This window comes from Spodoptera frugiperda, chromosome 8, assembly GCF_023101765.2.
Source record: "Spodoptera frugiperda isolate SF20-4 chromosome 8, AGI-APGP_CSIRO_Sfru_2.0, whole genome shotgun sequence".
Taxonomy (NCBI): Eukaryota; Metazoa; Arthropoda; class Insecta; order Lepidoptera; family Noctuidae; genus Spodoptera; species Spodoptera frugiperda.
In genome coordinates, this window is record NC_064219.1 from 9,037,831 (window position 1) to 9,057,378 (window position 19,548).

General features: G+C 38.6%; 3 protein-coding genes across 4 annotated transcripts in view; 2 read left to right on the top strand and 1 right to left on the bottom strand.

The window, feature by feature from the left end:
• Positions 1 to 6,881, top strand: part of LOC118275458 (dynein regulatory complex subunit 7) — a 144,843-nt gene extending 137,962 nt beyond the window's left edge. For both annotated transcript variants that reach the window (XM_035593425.2, XM_050695543.1), the window contains 10 exons: positions 388 to 573; positions 1,077 to 1,290; positions 1,928 to 2,075; positions 2,497 to 2,606; positions 3,315 to 3,462; positions 3,857 to 4,133; positions 4,619 to 4,840; positions 5,270 to 5,479; positions 5,794 to 5,885; positions 6,172 to 6,881. In XM_035593425.2, the coding sequence (XP_035449318.2) occupies positions 388 to 573; positions 1,077 to 1,290; positions 1,928 to 2,075; positions 2,497 to 2,606; positions 3,315 to 3,462; positions 3,857 to 4,133; positions 4,619 to 4,840; positions 5,270 to 5,479; positions 5,794 to 5,885; positions 6,172 to 6,349 (1,785 nt within the window). In that variant the 3' untranslated portion in view covers positions 6,350 to 6,881. The remainder of the gene's footprint in view (positions 1 to 387; positions 574 to 1,076; positions 1,291 to 1,927; positions 2,076 to 2,496; positions 2,607 to 3,314; positions 3,463 to 3,856; positions 4,134 to 4,618; positions 4,841 to 5,269; positions 5,480 to 5,793; positions 5,886 to 6,171) is intronic.
• Positions 6,882 to 7,198: 317 nt separating this feature from the next.
• On the bottom strand, positions 7,199 to 14,620 carry LOC118275820 (FERM domain-containing protein 8). The gene is made up of 11 exons (XM_050695547.1): positions 14,391 to 14,620; positions 14,049 to 14,266; positions 13,558 to 13,683; positions 12,922 to 13,161; positions 12,507 to 12,672; positions 11,865 to 12,026; positions 11,372 to 11,557; positions 10,637 to 10,766; positions 9,977 to 10,117; positions 9,237 to 9,354; positions 7,199 to 8,735 (listed from the first exon to the last, which is right to left on the bottom strand). Exons 1-11 carry the CDS (start codon positions 14,519 to 14,521, stop codon positions 8,551 to 8,553), a joined length of 1,803 nt encoding a protein of 600 aa, XP_050551504.1. The 5' UTR covers positions 14,522 to 14,620; the 3' UTR covers positions 7,199 to 8,550.
• A 230-nt stretch (positions 14,621 to 14,850) lies between these two features.
• LOC118275821 (SAYSvFN domain-containing protein 1) lies at positions 14,851 to 19,516 on the top strand. Its single transcript, XM_035593910.2, has 3 exons — positions 14,851 to 15,018; positions 15,165 to 15,361; positions 17,814 to 19,516. The coding sequence occupies exons 2-3, from the start codon at positions 15,200 to 15,202 to the stop codon at positions 18,189 to 18,191; spliced, it is 540 nt and encodes a 179-aa protein (XP_035449803.2). The 5' UTR covers positions 14,851 to 15,018; positions 15,165 to 15,199; the 3' UTR covers positions 18,192 to 19,516.
• The last annotated feature ends 32 nt before the right edge of the window (positions 19,517 to 19,548 follow it).

Here is a 19,548-nt window from a genome sequence, read left to right on the forward strand (position 1 = left end):
TTAAAACTAGAATGTACTGTCGCCGGCGGTATTTACAAACCAATACGACTATCAAACTTGCGGTACGAAAAGACTATCACATCACATCATTAGCCCCATAGCACCAGAGCTAACCAATGGCCCCTTCTCACACGGAGAAGGTTTGAGGTAGGAGGAAGCCTACCACGACAAAAAAAAATTTGGTAATGTGTATATTTGTGCATCGGAGAGTTTTTGGAATGGAGTCTGGGTATAGTTCAGAGTCTAGAAAGTTTTTTTTTTTTTTTTTTGAGGAAGGGGGAAGTCATCCAATGACTTCTCCCGTCTTGGCGAGGCGACAGGGAGCGTCAGAGAGTCTAGATAGTAGAGTAACTATCTTTACCTATCCTAACTATCGCTACATTCCAGGAATTAGAGAAACCACCACCAGACGAGATGGATGGCTGGCGTACTCACGCCTGGGTGCTGGTGCTGCCTCACTTCATGGGGGTCGAGGAGCCTTTCTTCATTGAGCCCAGTGAGGGTAACGGGTACCCGCTGGACGCCAAACAGTACCAACACATCGAGAGCGTTTATAACCATGAGAATTATTATGTGAGTTTATTAATCGACTTCAAAAAAATGGAGGAGTTTCTCAACTTGACTTATATCAGATTGTTATTGTTTATTAGTCCGCGATTATTTCGCGACTGGCTGAATCGATTTTGATGCGGTTTTTAGTGTTTGTTACACTTAGAAAATGGTTTGAGTAAGTAAGATATAGAAGAGTTCATTGAAAATGATTGTAGACTAGAATTCATTTCCATAGGTGATGTAAGATAAATGAGGTGGGCTAAAGTTGCTGATGTTATACGATCATAATTCTTTTGACGAGTGCTCAAGATACAAAACCGTGTTCATGTTATAAACTTCTGCAAACGCATCCTTAAGTATACCTATTATAAGGATTTTCATGTAGAAAACTATGTACTGGTTAGTGGTTGTATTATAAAACATAATTTGTATGAACTATCTGCATAATTATGTTTATCGGGTACTTATATGAAAGTGATAAAACAGACGCTTACAGTCATTAAAACTTCTTCTTTCACGCTCAGGTAAATATCCAGAAAGAACCGGAAGAGAGTCTTGCAGAACTAAACTATGACCTGGCAGATCTATCCTGTTGGGAACATCTCCTGGCTGGAGAACCCTTCTTCAGGCGTCAGCTCGTTGGTATCGACACTACTGACAAGAGAACTGCGGTGGACACTGAGAAGCACCTGGATATGCCGTTCAGCTGGGTTGAAAAACTGGATATCACTGGAGATGGTAAGCAGATTACGACAATGGTTTTTGTTATAAAAATGTATGAATACATCCGTGTTGGATGGTCAAAATAATTGAGCAAACAAAATTGGGACAATGTTAATTTTCTTAGGTATCTTTAAATTTTGGGATGGAATCAAAGTCAACGTCAAAAGCAAATAATTTATTCCAACTAAAACATAAATAGGTACTTTTGAAATGTCAACAAATAATAGTCTGTCAGTCCGTCCGTCAGTAAAGCTAGGTACTCGTTCCAAAGTAGCTTGTGAGTGTTTAGTGGCTATGAAGTTGTATAATAGCATAAGTCTGTGGCGACACATTGACAAGTAACAAGTGACAGATGACAGAAGTCGCACATAGACTATCGACGAGCAAATCAATGGATGACGTCACAACTATCCTGCATCGCACATATGAAGTTTACATGCGAATTAACATGGATAGAAAATCCCAACGAACAACAGTTGGGCAGAAAGCCCGCCAGGCTGATCACCTCGCCTGGTCGGAGGATCCTCCTTTGCTTAGGGAACTTTACTCTCTGTTCCCTAAAAGTCTAACAACATTTAACTGGTTCTGAAAACGGCATTTAGCTAGTGCCATAATGCTTCAATCTTTCTAGTCATAATCTTTTCCATTTCAGAATACGAACAGCGTTACCCAGGGAGCCACAAAGTCATCCACTACAAGAAGGTGTTGCTCGAGAAATTCTCGCCATATTCCCAAAAAGACGGGATCGTCAAACGGGTCAAGATATTTGAAGACTATGCTCTCACTATTCCTCTGATTACGTAAGATGTCCATTAAGTTATATTCTCAATGTACGTTGACCACAGAAGAACTGTAATGTCATAGGTTGTTTAGGAATGTTTCAGTCATGCGGCGCGGTTGTTGCAATGCCGTATTTGTAAAGAGTGTTCAAATAAGCTCAAAGACAGAAAAAATCACTTTTAGGCGTAAGTATTGGGCCTAGTTCGCTTATTTTTGTACATTGTCAGCAAAGTTAAAGCAACATACTTAATTCCGGTTGAATCCGGCCGGATTGAAGGTTGTACCTGATTGCAATCCCGTAGTCGTGAGTGCGTTTGCAAACACACAAGTTCACATACACATGACACCTAGACCCGAAACAACAATTTATGGATCACACAAAGAGTTGCTCCGTGCAGTCAATAGGTAAGTTTATATTAAACGCAACAAATATAATTCCAGATACGAATGGTACAAGCAGAGAGAGGACAAAATGGAGTTTGTGAGGTTGGATCATGTGACGATGCAGGTTAAGGAAACATTCCTCATCGGCAGGAGAGATCATCTTCTGAGTAAGATTTTAATCCTTACTAATATACTAGCTGACCCGGCAAACGTTGTTTTGCCTTATAAATTATTTCTAGAAAATAGATAGTAGCCGATTCTCAGACCTACTGAATACGCATATAAAATTTGGTAAAAATCGGTAAAGCCGTTTCGGAGGAGTACGGTAACTAACATTGTGACATGGAACTTTTATATATTAGATAATATTATACTTGTCAAGTATTTTTGTTTGCTTGTCATTCATTTACATCTCAACATACTGATTTTATTTTATGACGAGGCTGAAGAGTGATGTAGTGTATTTTTTTTAAACACGGTGTTGAAGACAGGACTAACTTCCAGTATTCCATAACTCACAATTAACTGTTCATTGATTAATTGATCGCAAGCACAATTACTGAGCACGGCAAATCAGGAGTTCAATTCTCAGAGCCGGTATATTATGTATTGGATTATATATTTTTACAGGGCTTTTTTCGGTTTTTCGAAAATTTCTCAGTGGTAGCACGGAGTCTGGAAATGTGCCCGGTATATGGCAATAGGCTCACCACCTATTACATGGGACTTACAACATAAATTGTGAAAAGTGGGTGTGCATTGTACAGTGGCATTACGTGCCATATGTGCACCTCTGCCTACCCCTTCGGGGATTAAAGGCGTGACGATATATGTATGTATTATTTTCCTCTGTAACCATTGCTCTTCACCCGCAGAGCATTCATACGCCATGGACGCTCCACCTTGTTCAGTGGAGGGCAACCGCGTGATGGAGTTCAACTACTACCCTCGACTGGACCACCTCTTGAAGCTGGTGTGCACTCCTCTAACGTTTGAAGAACATTACAAAGATCGAGATGACAGGTTAGCTTGTTGTTGGTTTAATTATAATAACCTCTACCAAATGGTTGGTAGATTCTTCTGTTGCATTGATGGTAGATTTTTGGTGTATGTTAAAGACCATAAATATCTTTTATAAATAACCTCATATTACACATCAACAGTATAAGTGGCCACTTATAGAGTGTTGTGTTATAGATTGGACCAAGGGCTTCTTTGGGATGGAGAAAGTTTGAGCATTGATTGCTCGATCACGCTTATAAGCTTAGCTTAGTTTCCTCATCGCATTCATTTTCATTCACCGTTTGTCAGTGAAAATAATCTTAAAAAGTACTTTTTCGAGTTAAATCTTCGGGCCACCAAGGCACGATATTAAAAACTTATTGACTATATAATTATATATCTCATATAATTACAGATTGGAATCCCGAATAATAGTCTACACAGAAGGAACAAAACTCGAGCCAAAACGTCAAGTGAAGGACATCACAGAGACTTACAGTCGAAACTATGACAAACCAGCCAATAAGGACATTTGGAAGAAGATCTTCCACATTCAGGACAATACTATAGAGCTCTTGTACCAATACGCGTACAATTTTGTCACGAACGACACCAGAAGTTTCATCAAACCGAACTTAGCAGAAACTGGTGGGAAAATCCTGTTCTATCCGGATAAAACTTCTGGTTACATTGTGAGTGTTGTTAAATTAGAATACTATTTCAAAATCCTTAGGTATAAGTGACAAAAAATATTTGCGTTTTCACATCATCAACTGTCGTTTGTCGTATATCGTTTATATTTGGTAAAGCGCTCACCTATGACGATTTTTTTATGGTTTAAGGGGGTAAACAAGCTTACGGATTAACTGATGGTAAGCAATTACGACCGCCGCCTTTGGATAGCCAAAACACCAGAGGCGTTGCAAGTGCGTTGCCGGCCTTGTGGGGGTTAGGAATTTAACGATAGTTGGGGAATCGAAGATTGGGAAGATTGGGCAGAGGGATAATTGGGCCTCCGGTAACCTTACTCACACAACGCAACACAACGATGAGAGTAAATCAATCAGCCAGAAGTTGGTACACAGCAAAAACGCTTCTAAAGATAAAAGCAATAAAGCATAAATCTGTATACAAATTAAAACGTATTACTAAGGTGCCCTAATAACTTCCATTCTAGGCGGATCCGAATGCCGATCCACCTCGCCCTCTAGACGTGTACTACGCCCTCTGTGAGAACATAGACTGGGAATATCAAACCACGAAGCACATTAGAGATCGGGAGACAGATGTGAACAGCTACCTGCGACAAAGACACCGTGAACTGAAGGAACCAATATTGTACGTCGCTCTCTTTGATACCGAGAGGAATGAGGCTGCGAAGAAAGGCTGGACTGAGAGGGTAAGAGTCAAATATGATAGTTTTGTTTTATTTTTGGCACTTCTATTTGTAGATATTTTGGTTCTCCATACAGACTGTACAGTTGGGTGAATTATTGCTATAAATATCTAGTGTATTTGTATTAGTATCCAGTTTTTCGAATTTTATGTATGTAATCTTCTGCTTGGGCAAATATAGGTCCTATATTGAGATCAATCACACTACTAGATAGTATAGCCTTTTTGAGGCGCGGAAATTATCTAATGACTTCTCCCGCCTTGGGTGACGCGAGAGGGAGTGTGAGACTTATACTGACTAAAAACCACCCCGTTCCTGCTCCTGCTTTAAACCGGAGCCCCGGTAACTTTTTGCGTTTACCGCAGTTCCGGATCAGCAAATAGCCCTAAATCACAAAAATATGCATCTAAAGACCTTTCGATGTATTTCCAGGAAATCCAAAAAGCTGAAGTGACAGAGAGAGAGAAGGAAGCTGAGATCGATCCTCTCGCTCCATACCTCGCTCGTATGTTCGGTTCGGGACATGGCACAGGCTCTCAAATGTCCGTGAAGGAAGCTACGCTGATCAGAGAACAGTGCATCAACGACTTCAAAGCCAAACAGCTAATCAGACAGAATTTGGTGCAAGAGAGATTTGATAAGGTATTATTATCATTTAGAAGCCTTCAATGTAGGTCATATTTATAATTCGTTGTTTTACCTAGCAACGCCCTTGTAATTTCTCTAATTTTGTGGGTGTCCATGGGATCGCTAATCGCTTATCGTGATCCATCTGCTTGTAGCCCTCTATCCTATAAAAACAGTTTTACCTTAGTTTCAGATTTCGTTTTTAGTTGTTTTACAGTATCTTTTAGAAATATTATTGTACTTCGAGTTAGATGTATCGTAGTAAGCCTTTAGGTGTCGTCCTATCCAGCAATTAATTGTGTCCTATTGAATTTGCGTTAATTTTTCAGTTCAATGCTGAATACAAAACGAAGAGGCTCTGGTATTTGGCCAACCAGTTCATCCTCACGCCAGAAAAGGAGAGCGCTTACTTCACTGCGAGGTATGTATACTATCAATAAAATTTCAAGTAAAAATTGAATTTCATTCTCAAAATTTTACTCAGTTCTCATACATATAGACACGTCTTTTGATTTTGATCCACAAAGGGATTTTAATTGGCAACAAGCATTTTTTAATGTAGCACCCACTTTTAAACGGCATACATAACCTAAGGGTAGGCAGAGACTATGGGACAATTTAATTGCCATTGACTCAGGCGATGCAGGCGTTCCAGCGAACTAATCAACGTAAAATACATTCCTAATAAGTATTTACCTCATTCACAGTGCGGAACTATCGTTCAAAGTACATGCATTGGAGGTGAGGCTGACGCGCCACCGAGACTTATCCGGCCCTAGATTCAGGGCCCTGCTGGACTACCTGGACAAACACCCGCTACTCCAGGAGTACAACAGAGCGACATACCTTCACCACCGAAATGAAAGGGACAGAAAAGGATATTGAATAACTACTAGCACACCTGGCGAACTCCGTTTCGCCACCAATGATTTTCCCATTTTCCTGCTTTTCTCTTGAAGTTTTCCCGAATTTTCTTTGCCTAATAAACCTAACGGAGTCTGAGATATTTCCAACGAATGCAAAACTGTGGAAATCAGTTCGAGCGTTCTGGAGTTTTAGCGTCAGGAAGGAAAACCCGACTTATTTTTATATAATAGTAATAGTTGGCATAACTTGGCCCTTAATTAATTAAGGTGTACACATAAAACTATACAAAACCAGTATAAATTGAACCGTCGAATATTCGAAAAGATTATATTAAGTGAGACCATGTAAACTGGTAATGTATAGCCGCGTGTGTACATCTTACTCACGTAGCTGAAAAGTCGTTATGTGTACGACGCTTAACGAGTGCGTCACCATGCGTGTTGCTCGTGATCATGGGCCCTTAGTGTGGCTTGAAATTAGTCGAGTAATCTCGTTGTACAGTTGTCGGAGTAACTAGACCGTACAGCCTTAGTACAGAGTGCATTATACAGAGTAACCTTGTCGTTCTACGTGGAAGACTAAGAGGAGGCCTTTGTTTAACAGTGGACGTCTCTTGGCTGATGATGATGATAAAACCTAAAATAATATCTCACGGTAGTTATAGTACAAAATCTTCAACTGTTGAGGCTGTCTTTTTGAAGCCCCTTCAAATGCGAAACCGTAGCTAAGGCCCACACCTAGCAATCATACGGCACTATGCGTATATGTACGACGTTATGTTTTTATATTTTATTATAATAGCACTTATAGTTATAAATAATTATGTTATTCATTTTATCTTTATTGGATTTCTAACATTAAAACACATTTAATAAAAATGGGGGATTTTATTTACAATTTACAACAACTTTATGACATTTACATACAAATTTTATAATTATAACTTGGTTTTATTTATCGATCAGACCCGTAACTCTCAGTTTTTGATCACTAGGTATTTTAAGTAGGTACCTATATTTACTTATTATAGAATATCTAGATATTATAAATGTGCGTCTTCATAAAACCACACTTTCCATATTTACAAACACAATATCTATACTTCCATTACGCAATTCAAATTGACATACATACATAAACAGCAAATAAATGTGTTTGGCTGAAATTATTTCCTCCAATTTATAAATAAGAGAGATAAAGGGCAGTCCTTACTTTGCGTAATGAGATTCACAATTAACCCAAACAAAACTGGGAACGACGACTTGTTAGTTGAAGACCCTGGCTCATAACTGTAGTTCACTGACTAAGTTCCGAGATGTTAACTCATAAAAAAGTCGTCCCTGTATAGGCATATCTGCCCAAGATACACCAGAGCCTCTAGCCAAATGTCGCTTTGCTTGTCTACAGAGAGAGTAGAAAACTCAATGTACGGGGATGACACTGACAAGTGTCAAAATTTACGTCAATCCTATACAATTTAGTTTTCTACTCTACAAGTAGACAAGCGCTAAAAGCCATTTGGCTACAGGCTCTGTACCCTTAACACGAGTTTACTTTTCATTTAACGTAAAACAAACTCGTACTAAGCCTTCGGATATACAAAGCCTAAAACAATTTACTCTAGTATAAAATTTAACCTGCTTACATCATCAGCGCCCTAGGTCTGATAATACTGATCTTCTAATCATGTTTCTTCCAACTTTATTATACAGAAAATACCACCATTTGTGAACACCATCAGTACAACATGATCGAAAAGAAAAAATACTTCATATACAGTATGGAGATCACTCATATGATTTAAATGAAACTACAAGTAGTACTCATCAATAATGAAATTAATCAAGTTTAAAATTCTGTGTGAACAGCTCCATGTGCCATGACCACAGAAAATCTGTAATGTTGTAGGCTGTTATAATTTGTAAAGAACCGTATTTGTAAAGAGTGTTCAAATTAGCTCAAAGAAAATAATTAACTTATTGGCTTAACTACTGGGTCTATTTCGCCTATTTTTTATTTCAGTGTTCAAATTAGCTCAAAGAAATAATGCACTTTTTGGCTTAACTACTGGGTCTATTTCGCAATTTTTTCGTATATTGTCAGCCAAGATGATAACAAATATGTGGTTTAAATTAAGTCATAAGAGGTTTCTCCATACGGTATACTTACAAAATGCAGTTAGACTATTATATATTACATTTTTCTAAATCCCTTCCATTCTAATGCTTAGGTAATATCCATGAAGGGCGTGGATAATTCAGGTCTGTATTCCAATCTCCAGCTCCACCTAATAGATTTCCTCTGCCGTCATGCGTAGCTAGAGCTAAACGAGATAGCTTGTTGGCTAGTCTTCTTTGAGGAGAATCTGGTCTTGATAGCGGAGGAAGGGATATGCTGCCAGAATCTGGAAATAGAGAGGCTTTGTGGGATTTAAAGACGTCTATAATACTAGGGAACATGTTCAGATTTTGTGAACATCATAAAATGTGTATCGACGAGTATCAGTGGGCTTAAGCGTGGGAGAGCCATGCTTCGGCAGGAATGGGCCGTCTCGACCGAAGTTATACGGCCTCACAGAAAACCGACGTGAAACAAAGCTTGTGGGGTGTTTCGTTGTGTGAGTGAGGTTACCGGAGACCCAATTACCCCCCTTCCCAATCTTCCCAATCCCCAACAATTCATCAACCCGATTGATACCGGTTCATTAACCCGCACAATTTCTTCGGTTTTTGGTTTAATGTATTTTTTCTTTCAAGAAGCTTTGCCCCACATTAGTATTCTGGTAGTCGGTAGCCTAGCCACCGCACCAATCGTGCAGTCGTGCCAATGTACCTACCTATTACAGTTTTTCTATTTTGGTAATGGCTAAACATATTATATAGTATTATGTTAAATCGCAACATACCGGAATGGTAATCGTAGTTAGCGTGATCACTCGGCGTCTCCTGCCCGAGTCGCTTGCGGTACTCGCCCGCGAAGTGTTCAATGAGTGTGTCCATCATTATAGCTTGTTTTGAGAATACCTGAAATACATTTGTATTTCGATATTATGTTAATCCTAAATTAATCTTAAATTAATGTTATTTTTTTAATAATTATGATTTAAATTTATGTTTTGAAAAATTATGACTTAAACTAATGTTTTAAATTAATTATGATACTTAAATTTAATGAAAAACAATAATAATACGATACGATACTATAATATAATAAATTAATAATATAATGTAATGATGATGATAATGATATAAATGTAACGATAATATAATGATGATAATGGCTGGAAAATTTATGGTCCTAATACGTCTGAAATAAAAAGATTTTATTTTTTTATTTTAATCCAAATGAAAACGAAATGACATTAAAATCTTTATTTTTATAATAACTATCGTGAGACATACTAAATTAAATAAAAATTATGGTTTTCTCACATACATTAATGAAGAAAAGCTCTACTAGTTTCGAATCAGAAAGGGACTCTTCATCATGAGCGGCATGCGCAGACGGGGGTGCTCCTGCTTTGTTCTCATGGATTATGAATCCCACTGTGACTCGAAACTAGTAGAGCTTTTCTCCATAATTGTACGTAAGTAAACCAAGACAGTAAAAACATTTGCATACGTAAATACTAAGATTGGTTGTTACCTGTAAAATTTTTGAGACACGGAGTCCATTTTCTACCACCATAAACTGCAGGAAAAGACATGGTAAACAATCCTCGCCGTCGTCTGAAGGTAGACCGAAGTCCCAGGACAACTCTTCGTAGAGAAGCCCCAGTAATACCGTCTGTAAGGTAAGAAGTATTGTTGATAATAATATATTTTTTTAAAAAAAAAAAAAACATTGCCTCAAACTAGGATTTTCTCTTGTATCGTGTGTGCGTTTACAAACATACAAGTTCACATACACATAACACCCGAAACAACAATTTGTGGATCACATAAAGGGATCTTGCGTACGGGAATCGAATCTGCTACATCGTGCAGTTAGGAAGAAATATGTGCAGTAATGAAGTATGGGGATGCTTTGCAGATCGATCATCAAATTTAAAAAAATATATATGTTGTTAAATGGTTGAAGCTCTGATTATCTCATGATAAAAAACAAATATTCTGAAATAGTACTTACCTATGCCGTATTAACCGAATTCTAAGCTAAGTAGATCCTGAAATATGTTATTAAATGGGGAGACCTCTATTTATCTCATGATAAATAAAAAGTATTCTGAAGAATTAGTTACTGACCTATAACCACATTAACCGAATTCTAAATTAAGTAGATGTTATAAGGAAAGTAAATACTCACGCTTTCAGTATCATCGATGACGTAGACTCCGTTGGAGTTTACAGCAACGAGCACTGGGATGTCTTCATGGGTGAGCAAGCTGGTGAGACTCCGCACTGGCTGCTCGATCTGGCCTTGGAAGAACGCCGCTCTAAGGGTAAAAGAAAATAGTTTATAAACATTATTCAAATCACGTTTGTTTTAAATAAACCATCGAAAAATGTACACCCATTTTACAATGAATCCCAAAATTCATATGAATTTACTAAAAATCACGGTTTACTCACGTATATTAATGGAGTAAAACTCTATTAGTTTCTAGTCACAGAGGACAAAGTAGGAGCAGCCGCGTCTGTGCACGCTGCTCATTACGAAGAGTCCCTCTGTGACTCGAAACTAGTAGAGCTTTTCTCCATTAATGTACATAAGTAAACCGTGATTTTTAGTTAATTTAGTATGTCTCACGATAGTGATTATAAAAATTGGTATGAATAGGTATCAGGCTTAAATAAAAAAAGAACATATCGTTTAGCGTGTCTGGTGTATCCTGTTTAAAAAGGAGAATAAGTATTCATTCCGTCAAGAAAAGAGCATACTCCTTTTTAAAAAGACCGGCAACGCACCTGTGACTCCTCTGGTGTTGCGGGTGTCCATGGGCGGCGCTGATCGCTTACCATCAGGTGACGCGTTTGCTCGTTTGCCTCCTATTCCATAAAAAAGCAGTACAATTGCACTAACTAGGTAGTAGTAACTGACCCGTAGGTAGGTAATGTCCTAGTGTGCGCGAGGTACTTGTGTCTCAGTTTCCGCGGCGGCGCGGCGGGCGGGCGCTGCGCCTGCTCCAGCAGCCGCGCCTCGGGGCTGCCCTTGCGGCCCGCCGGCAGCAGCGCGGCCCAGCGACCCGACCGCGCGTGTTTTGGTAAGTACTTGTCCTGCTGTGCCCTGAAGAGAAAAGTTTTATGGTTAAACCAAAAGAGAATGAGAAATATTGTTGAAAAAATTGTTAAAATTAAAGTTAAATAGAAGCATACAATCATTCAGGTCTGCCCAACCAGTTGGTTTTTTTGTGAAATTACGTAATGGAGCGTAGGTCCTGCTCCTGCTCTTATAGCAGGAAACCCGGTAAACCCGCTATGTAGTCCGTACCTCCGGAGCGTATGGTGTCTTATTTTATTTTTCCATTTTAAACTTCAAACACTTAGGTACTATTAACTTGAGTATTACTTAACAACTGTATTCTACAACTTACCTGAAAAACCTCGCCGTGTGTCGATGTGGATCGTACGGTCCAAGCTGTATCCTAGCTTGTAGGCCTCCCAGCATGACGGCCTGGGCACTCTCGAGAGGATACCTCCCGGTGACTACATTGTGACGAGCCTCTTCGTACAGCAACTCTTGGATTCGAGAGTCCCTGGAACGAAAGGTGTAATTACTTTTAGTTAGATCTATACATACTTAAAAAGCATGCAAGATAGAGACGAACGAGAAGTTCGTTAATACTTTGAATGTTGCACTTTTTATCGTTCTGTATCTTCGTTTGTTGAAATGGCTGGCTGATCGGTTGCTGTGCAAAGCCACGGTTTCGATTCAAACGGCCCACATTAAACGAAAAATGTTAATGGATTTTCTTTAAATCTTCCACTAATCGTCTCCAATCTCAGAATTCGTAAGTTTTTTGAATTATCTTACTAATATCATAAATGAAAATATTAATTGTAAGTTTGTGTGTATGTTTGTCAATCACGTCAAAATGGCTGCAGGGATCGGGATGAAATTTGGAACACGGGTAGATTATGGTCTGGAATTACACAGATTACACTCTTTATCCCACGGGACCGCGGGTGAAGCCGCTGGCAGAAGCTATAGTAGAATATATTTAGAAGAAACTTACTTAATTCCTTCTTCTAAATGTTTAGGAAAGAACACGTTCCTCTGTAGTCGCAACACGGGCTGGTCGCGATTGAGTCTCGACTCCGAAGCGTGGCCGTACCGATGTACCAACTTCTGCCAGTTCGCCCAGAACCTCCACGGACAATGGTGAGGTTTTAGCTGGATTTCTGAAACAGTGAAATTCATGTTTAAAAATACGGCTTAAAAGAGGGAATATTATACTGCCGAAAATACCAAAACATATAAAAAATTTAAACGCGAGAATAAGTATTTCGTATTTTAATTACTCGTAACTACACTAGAAAACATCTTAATGTAAAAATGGGGTCTACATTAGGTAATTACTCATTTTATCAATACACCACAGTTCAGTAGTGGATGATGACTTCATCTATTCAGTAGTTGATTACACTTACCTAACAAAGGACTGCACATCCACAAAGCGAAAACATTAGCAGCTAAACTTCTAGTGCTCGGCTGCGAGAGGCCCAACTCCTCAGTAGCCAGCAGGGCATTGAGGAACCGTGCCGCAGTCACATGTGACGGTATTTCTTCAGAGCTCATCTCCATCATGATTGCAGTACGAGACATCAGGTAGATACAGGTGACGGGGTTCGAGGAGACTGTTGATGAAGATGCTGTACTGCCTGATGAACCTGGTCAAAGCATTATGCTATGAGATTCAAGTGTGGGAGAGCCATGCTTCAGCACGAATGGGCCGGCTCGACCGGAGTGATACCACGGCCTCACAGAAAACCGACGTGAAACAACGCTTGCGTTATGTTTCGTTGTGTGAGTGAGGTTACCAGAGGCTCAATTACCCCCCTTCCCAATCCCCGATTCCCCAACAACCCTTAAATTCCTAACCCCTAAAAGCCGGCAACGTACTTGTAACGCCTCTGGTGTTTCAAGTGTCCATGGGCGGCGGAGATTGCTTACTATATATTACTATACTATATGTATATTACTGGTGCAATACGTCTGCTCGTCTACGTGTTTCATAAAAAGAGTATTTTTAGGTGTCTCTTTTAAAAGATATTTGTTAGTCAGACCTGGTAATGGCGGAGATATGGCACTGGAGGAGCTGCCTCCACTGGTAATGGGTTCTGTAGTACTGAACGAACCCGCGGCGATACTGCTGGACCCAGTCTGGTTGGAGCAGCTACTGAGGTTCGATCCTGTAAAGGGCATGACGTTTACGTATAGTAACACGTTCAAGAGATCGACACGTTTAACCGAACAATACTGTTCAGCTTTACAGTGCTAATATTTGAATGTAAATCGAATAATTATTTAATAGCCGTTACAGTGTATTTCATGTATGATATCTATAAGTAACATTAAGTATAGAATTCGCAAAATTTCAACTTGATTTCAAGATTAAGCGTATTTTTTTAAATTGTCTACATATTATGTATTTCATAAAATAAAATGATTTTTCTCTGGCCAGTTGGCCAGATTGCCAGTTGGCCAGATTGCCAGTTGGCCAAATTAGTTAATTTACATTTTAATGCGAGACTGGCACTCCAATATTCGGACTTACCCATGACACTTTTCTCAAGTGAATCGGAACTGTTGCTCTCTTTAGAGTCGGGCTGCAAAGGTTTGTGAGGGTCATGTTTGTCCCAGTCGCTGTGGCGGCCTAGTGGACTATAGGACAGGTGCGGTAATCTCTGGGACACCGAGTAGAGGTGCGCATTCACCTCCGCCTGCAACTTCTGACTTTGGACACTGTAGTACTCTTCACGGGACCTGAATTCACTGAAAGAAATAATGGGACATAAATTATGGTCAAATGGTATAGCTTAAATTAAATTAATTACTGTTAAATAAAAGGTAGTCGTAGTAAATAAAGCTGGTAAGTTATTAATGTTCTGCCACTTACTTGTATTGATATTCAGCTTGCATGGGATATCCACGCCTCGAATAATCCACAGGTATTATTGTGATATAATTTCCACTGTTCTGGACATTTGGATTTTCTCCGTAAGCGCCCATGTCAGATTGATGTTCCATTTAGCTTATTTTTCCCGATATTTATTTATTTACTGAAAAACCATTTTCTTCAGTGACTTCCGGCACGACAGGATATCGATCCACACTTCGCGCTCTTGAATTGTGTTGCCATGTGGATGAAAATTCTGTTTCCAAAACAGAATCACGGTAAAATATGTATTGACTTGAAATGATTGCCTAGTATTTATTTTGTTTGCGTATATAACAATAGAAATCGGAAACATACCGTGAAACTGCATTAAATATCAATAAAGTCATAAAATCTATCAAACTCATTTAATAATCTGTGGAACAGAGCTATATTTCATTCGTTCATTTTTGGCACTGACAGCGCAAATGTCAAAAATGGCAACTTGTCACTTGAATTTAATACGTGTTTGTTTTGAAATTAAATTCAATTAATTTCATCTTTAGCTGACGTTATAGACCATTATTAGTTTAAAAACAACTATTATATAGCTGTATCTAAATCCCCATAACCTCTTTCATTAATCAACGTAAGTTATGAAGTTAAAACATAGCCTTTTAATGATCGTAATGAAAACTTTACGTTCGTACTGCTGAAGACTTGTAATTTTGGTTATTTTAGCGTGATATCATCATACATAGTCAATTTACTTATCAATCTTTGTTTTCTTATCAGTAGGTACAAATATTCAAACAGCTATCGCAGTGCGGATGGAGGCTAAACTAAGGGAGTACCGGGCACTAAGACGCCGTAAGGAACTTATTGAGAACGCCAAGCAGAAGATCGAGGAATCCAAAGAGAAATTAGTAAACTTCTTAGTGCCAAAAATAATTCGAGACATGGGGAAAGTACATGAGGACGAAGTCTTATTGGTATGTTCTTTATTCTTAACTATTGCATCTTTTTGAGTAACTAACTATTATTTTTGAAAGTAGTCGACCTTGACGAGACACGTCTTGTTAGATCATCATAGTCAAAATAAAATAAGAATGTTATTGCACATTATCAATATGCAGTCTTAAATTAGTTTGTAGGGAGTAGGTTTCTTGTACGCAGTTAGGGCCCTTCATTAGCCACATTGTTTACCACTAAGTTAATAATAATAAGTATAGTAAAACTTCTCTAGAACACCTATTTATTGAAAAAATATCCCAATTATAATAAAAAAAATGCATAATAATCCAGTGGCGTAGCGTGAGTGTCGCCCGGAAGACAATTTTGCCGCCCCTTATTTAGGTATTTTAATTTAATGTATACTACACATTACATACATTCATAATAGAGAACTTTTCGGCGAGAACAGTCATGAATCAGAGCACTCCCCGTGGTATAGGCGATATAATGTACAACGAAGCTACATCTCTACGCATTGCCAAAGTGTCAAGTCGGTTTTAAATTTCCTGCCACTCAACAATCTGATTCGCACGCCGCTGAACGCGGTCCAGAGGATGAACCTGGTACTGGGGTGCCCCGCCCACAGATGAGATTAGTATTCCATATGGGGCCGAACCTGCGCCTTATATAGAAGCAGGCGATGGGCTGGAGTGAAATACTGCTTGATCTGTTGAGCACACCAAGCTTTTTCGAGGATAATTTAGCCTTATCCTCTAGATTGCCACGGATATGGACGTCGCTCGAAATGTTGATGCCAAGTATCCCAATTCTAATACCGGGCTAAACACGCCGACCTGTGTCTTAGTAGGGTTAAACTGGAACAAATTAAGTTCACCCCAATCTGAGATTCTCCGCAAAGAAGTCTCGATTTCAGACACAAGTCTGTTTCGGTTCTCGATGACGTTTTCCCGAGAAATGTTAGCGCGGCCGGTATAATAGGCATCACCTGTACTGTCATCCGCATAACAATGAATGCTGCTGATTTGCAACATATCATTGATATGGAGGAGGAACAAGGTAGGTGATAGCACACAGCCTTGAGGGACACCTGCGTTTACAGACAGAGAGTCGGAGCATTCCCCGTCGACAACGACCTTAATGCTTCTGTCTGCAAGGAAGCAGTAGACCCATTCATTCGGGAAGACCATAGGAAGAAAGCTTCGAAAGAAGCGTTTATGCCAAACCCGGTCGAAGGCTTTCGCCACGTCCAAGCTAACTACCAACGCTTCCCCCTTAGATTCGATCGCCTGTGCCCAACGGTGTGTCAGGTAAACCAGAAGATCCCCAACCCATCGACCTTTACGATAACCGTATTGCTGGTCACTGAGTAGCTGGTGATCCTCTATGTACCGCAAGAGCGGGCAGTTAATAATGGATTCCATTATTTTCGAGAAGAGGGAAGTTATGGCTATCGGTCTGTAGTTCGACGGACTTGTTCTATCGCCTTTTTAGGGTTCCGTAGCCAAATGGCAAAAAACGGAACCCTTATAGATTCGTCATGTCTGTCTGTCTGTCTGTCTGTCCGTCCGTCCGTCCGTCCGTCCGTATGTCGTTGGGCCTACATATTTGAAACTTTGAGGGTTGATGTATTTCGGTAACCGCTATTCGAATTTTGAATAAAAATTAATAAATTTAAAAATTAAAAGGGGGCACTGCATACATGGAACTGATTCAAAAAAAAAACAGCTATCATATCCATAATGGGTGTCTATGGATAGGTCTTTAAAAAAGACATTAAGGTTTTTAAAACCATTTTTCGTCAAAATTAACCGTTTGAAAGTTAGACGCTTCTAAAGTGGAAAAATGAGTGTCCCCCCCCCCTCTAACTTTTAAAATATGAGAAGGAGAAAACAAAAATAAATATATGCTGTAGATTTCAATAGAAACTAACAACGAAAATTGGTTTGAACCAGATATCATTATTAGTTTTTAAGAAATAAAACATTTTCAAAAACCGCAAATATAACTTTGTCGTTCATACAAACACTATGTAAAACCAAGTTATTTTACAACTTTTATATTATGTTATCTACTTGCTGCTACGGAACCCTTCATGGGCGAGTCCGACTCGCACTTGGCCGGTTTTTGTTTAGGGATCGGGTGGACCAAGGCCGTCTTCCATGATTTCGGGACTACGCCTAAAGAGTAGGCTCATTTTAATCGGTCCAAATTTATACAGTCGACTCTATCTAAAGGTTCCCTCTCGGGGCAGGACCACTCGTTAAAGGTTCCATCCCCACTATCACTACTTTCTCCGATCTCTAGTTGCGAAAGAAATATAAAATGGTTGAAATATTTACAAAATATTTTTATTATTTATTGTTTAAAATGTGCCGCCCCCTAAAAAGTGCCGCCCGGGGCGGGCCGCCCCTGCCGCCCCCACTACGCTACGCCACTGTAATAATCAATAAATATTAAATGTAATTACAGTTGGAAGATGAGCAGCCACCACCAACAGACCACACAGTAGAAGAAATCAATGATGTAGTCTCCGAAGTGAGCGAAGTAGAATCAATTGAAGAGCCTGAAGAATCATGGAGACATTGTATGATCAGATGGACAGTATACCTATGTTTATGGGCGGTATTCTGGGCAGTGTTCATTCACCTACAGTTTGGTGCGGTGTACTTCGTAATAACCGTATTAATAGGTATCTATCTCAACACTCGGACAAGACCGAGGAAGAAGGGAGAAGTGTCTGCATATAGTGTGTTTAACCAGAACTGTGTTAGTATTGATGGGACTTTGAAAGCGGAACAATTTGAGAGGGAGATTATGTATGGTGCAGGTAGGGTACGAAGTTTTTAGGGAGTGATAATATATTGTGTAAATGTATACTTAATGGATCTCGGACAATAAATCCTTATATTTTGTAAAATCCTGTACGCTGCATTAGGGAAATGGACTTTTAAAATGTGCAGATTTGCTTGATTATTAAACGATAAATTATTAACTTTTGTGTGTGACAATTTAAGTTTTAGATGTCTATTGATGTACATTAAATCGAATTATTAAAAAATCAGTAATATCTGTTAATTAAATATTATGTTAATATTGGCTCACGTGTTTGACGAGGAACTCGACTACTAACAGCGCGACAGCCGCCGAGTCGTATATCGCAAAATGCTGCGTATGAATATGAGCCTGTAGCATGGTTTGAAACTAATTGAGTTTCTTGTCAAATAGTAACGTGAGTAAGCTGGTAACATAATAATTAATTTTGTGTTTGTTTGTCACCGGTGGCTTGGACCATACACCCACTACTGGTCGGCTCCTATTTTTATATTTTTAAATATTATTTTATTTTGTATGTGTAGTATTTAAAAATGTAAATTTAGAGAATTTTAAACAAATAAAGAAATTTTGTGTTTGTCACAAAAGTTATTATAGAATATCTGTTAATCATGCAAAATTACTGAAGGGATTTCGATGGGATGATTTTTATACCTCATACATGACCTGTATTCAGTTAGACTATTTATATTACGTTAATCAGATTCCATAAAGAATCTATTGTCTATAAGGCAAACCTGTAAAAATATTAAGAAATACCAGTTTATTTCAGATATTTTATAAAAAAGAACCTTATAAAGGCAGCTGCGTTGGGAGCCTTTAATTCTTGAGCAATAAGAATGACTTTCGTTAAGTATTTAGTTGTAGTCTGAAAGACTTTGCAATATTGTACTAGGCACCAAATAGTCCAACCTGTTAAAATGTGAAGTGAAAAATAATGCTAATTAGAAACTCCTTGTTACCTTTACCATAGTATGCTTTTCAATTTTATCAATAGAAAAGCATACTAGTTAGAAAATATTGCCATTTTCCATGAAATTGAAAACTTACAGTTATATGCTTTGAACTGTATTACTGCCGCACTCAGAGACATTCAATGATTACTTAAACTATTCCTTAGTAACGATTTTGTATCGAAAACAATTGCTAAGGACTGGGTTTAGTAACCATTAAATGACTCTGAGTGTGGCAGTTAAACTCTTATGATTAGCTAATGGTGACCTATAGGTGTATAAGTTTATTAATTTATTGTGTGCACATAGTTTATAAATAAAATTGATATTTTTGGCACTTTTATAATGCTGAAATGATAATAGTTTAATAAAATCTATTTTAAAGTACCTAATGTGTTTTTATTTCAATCGATAAAATA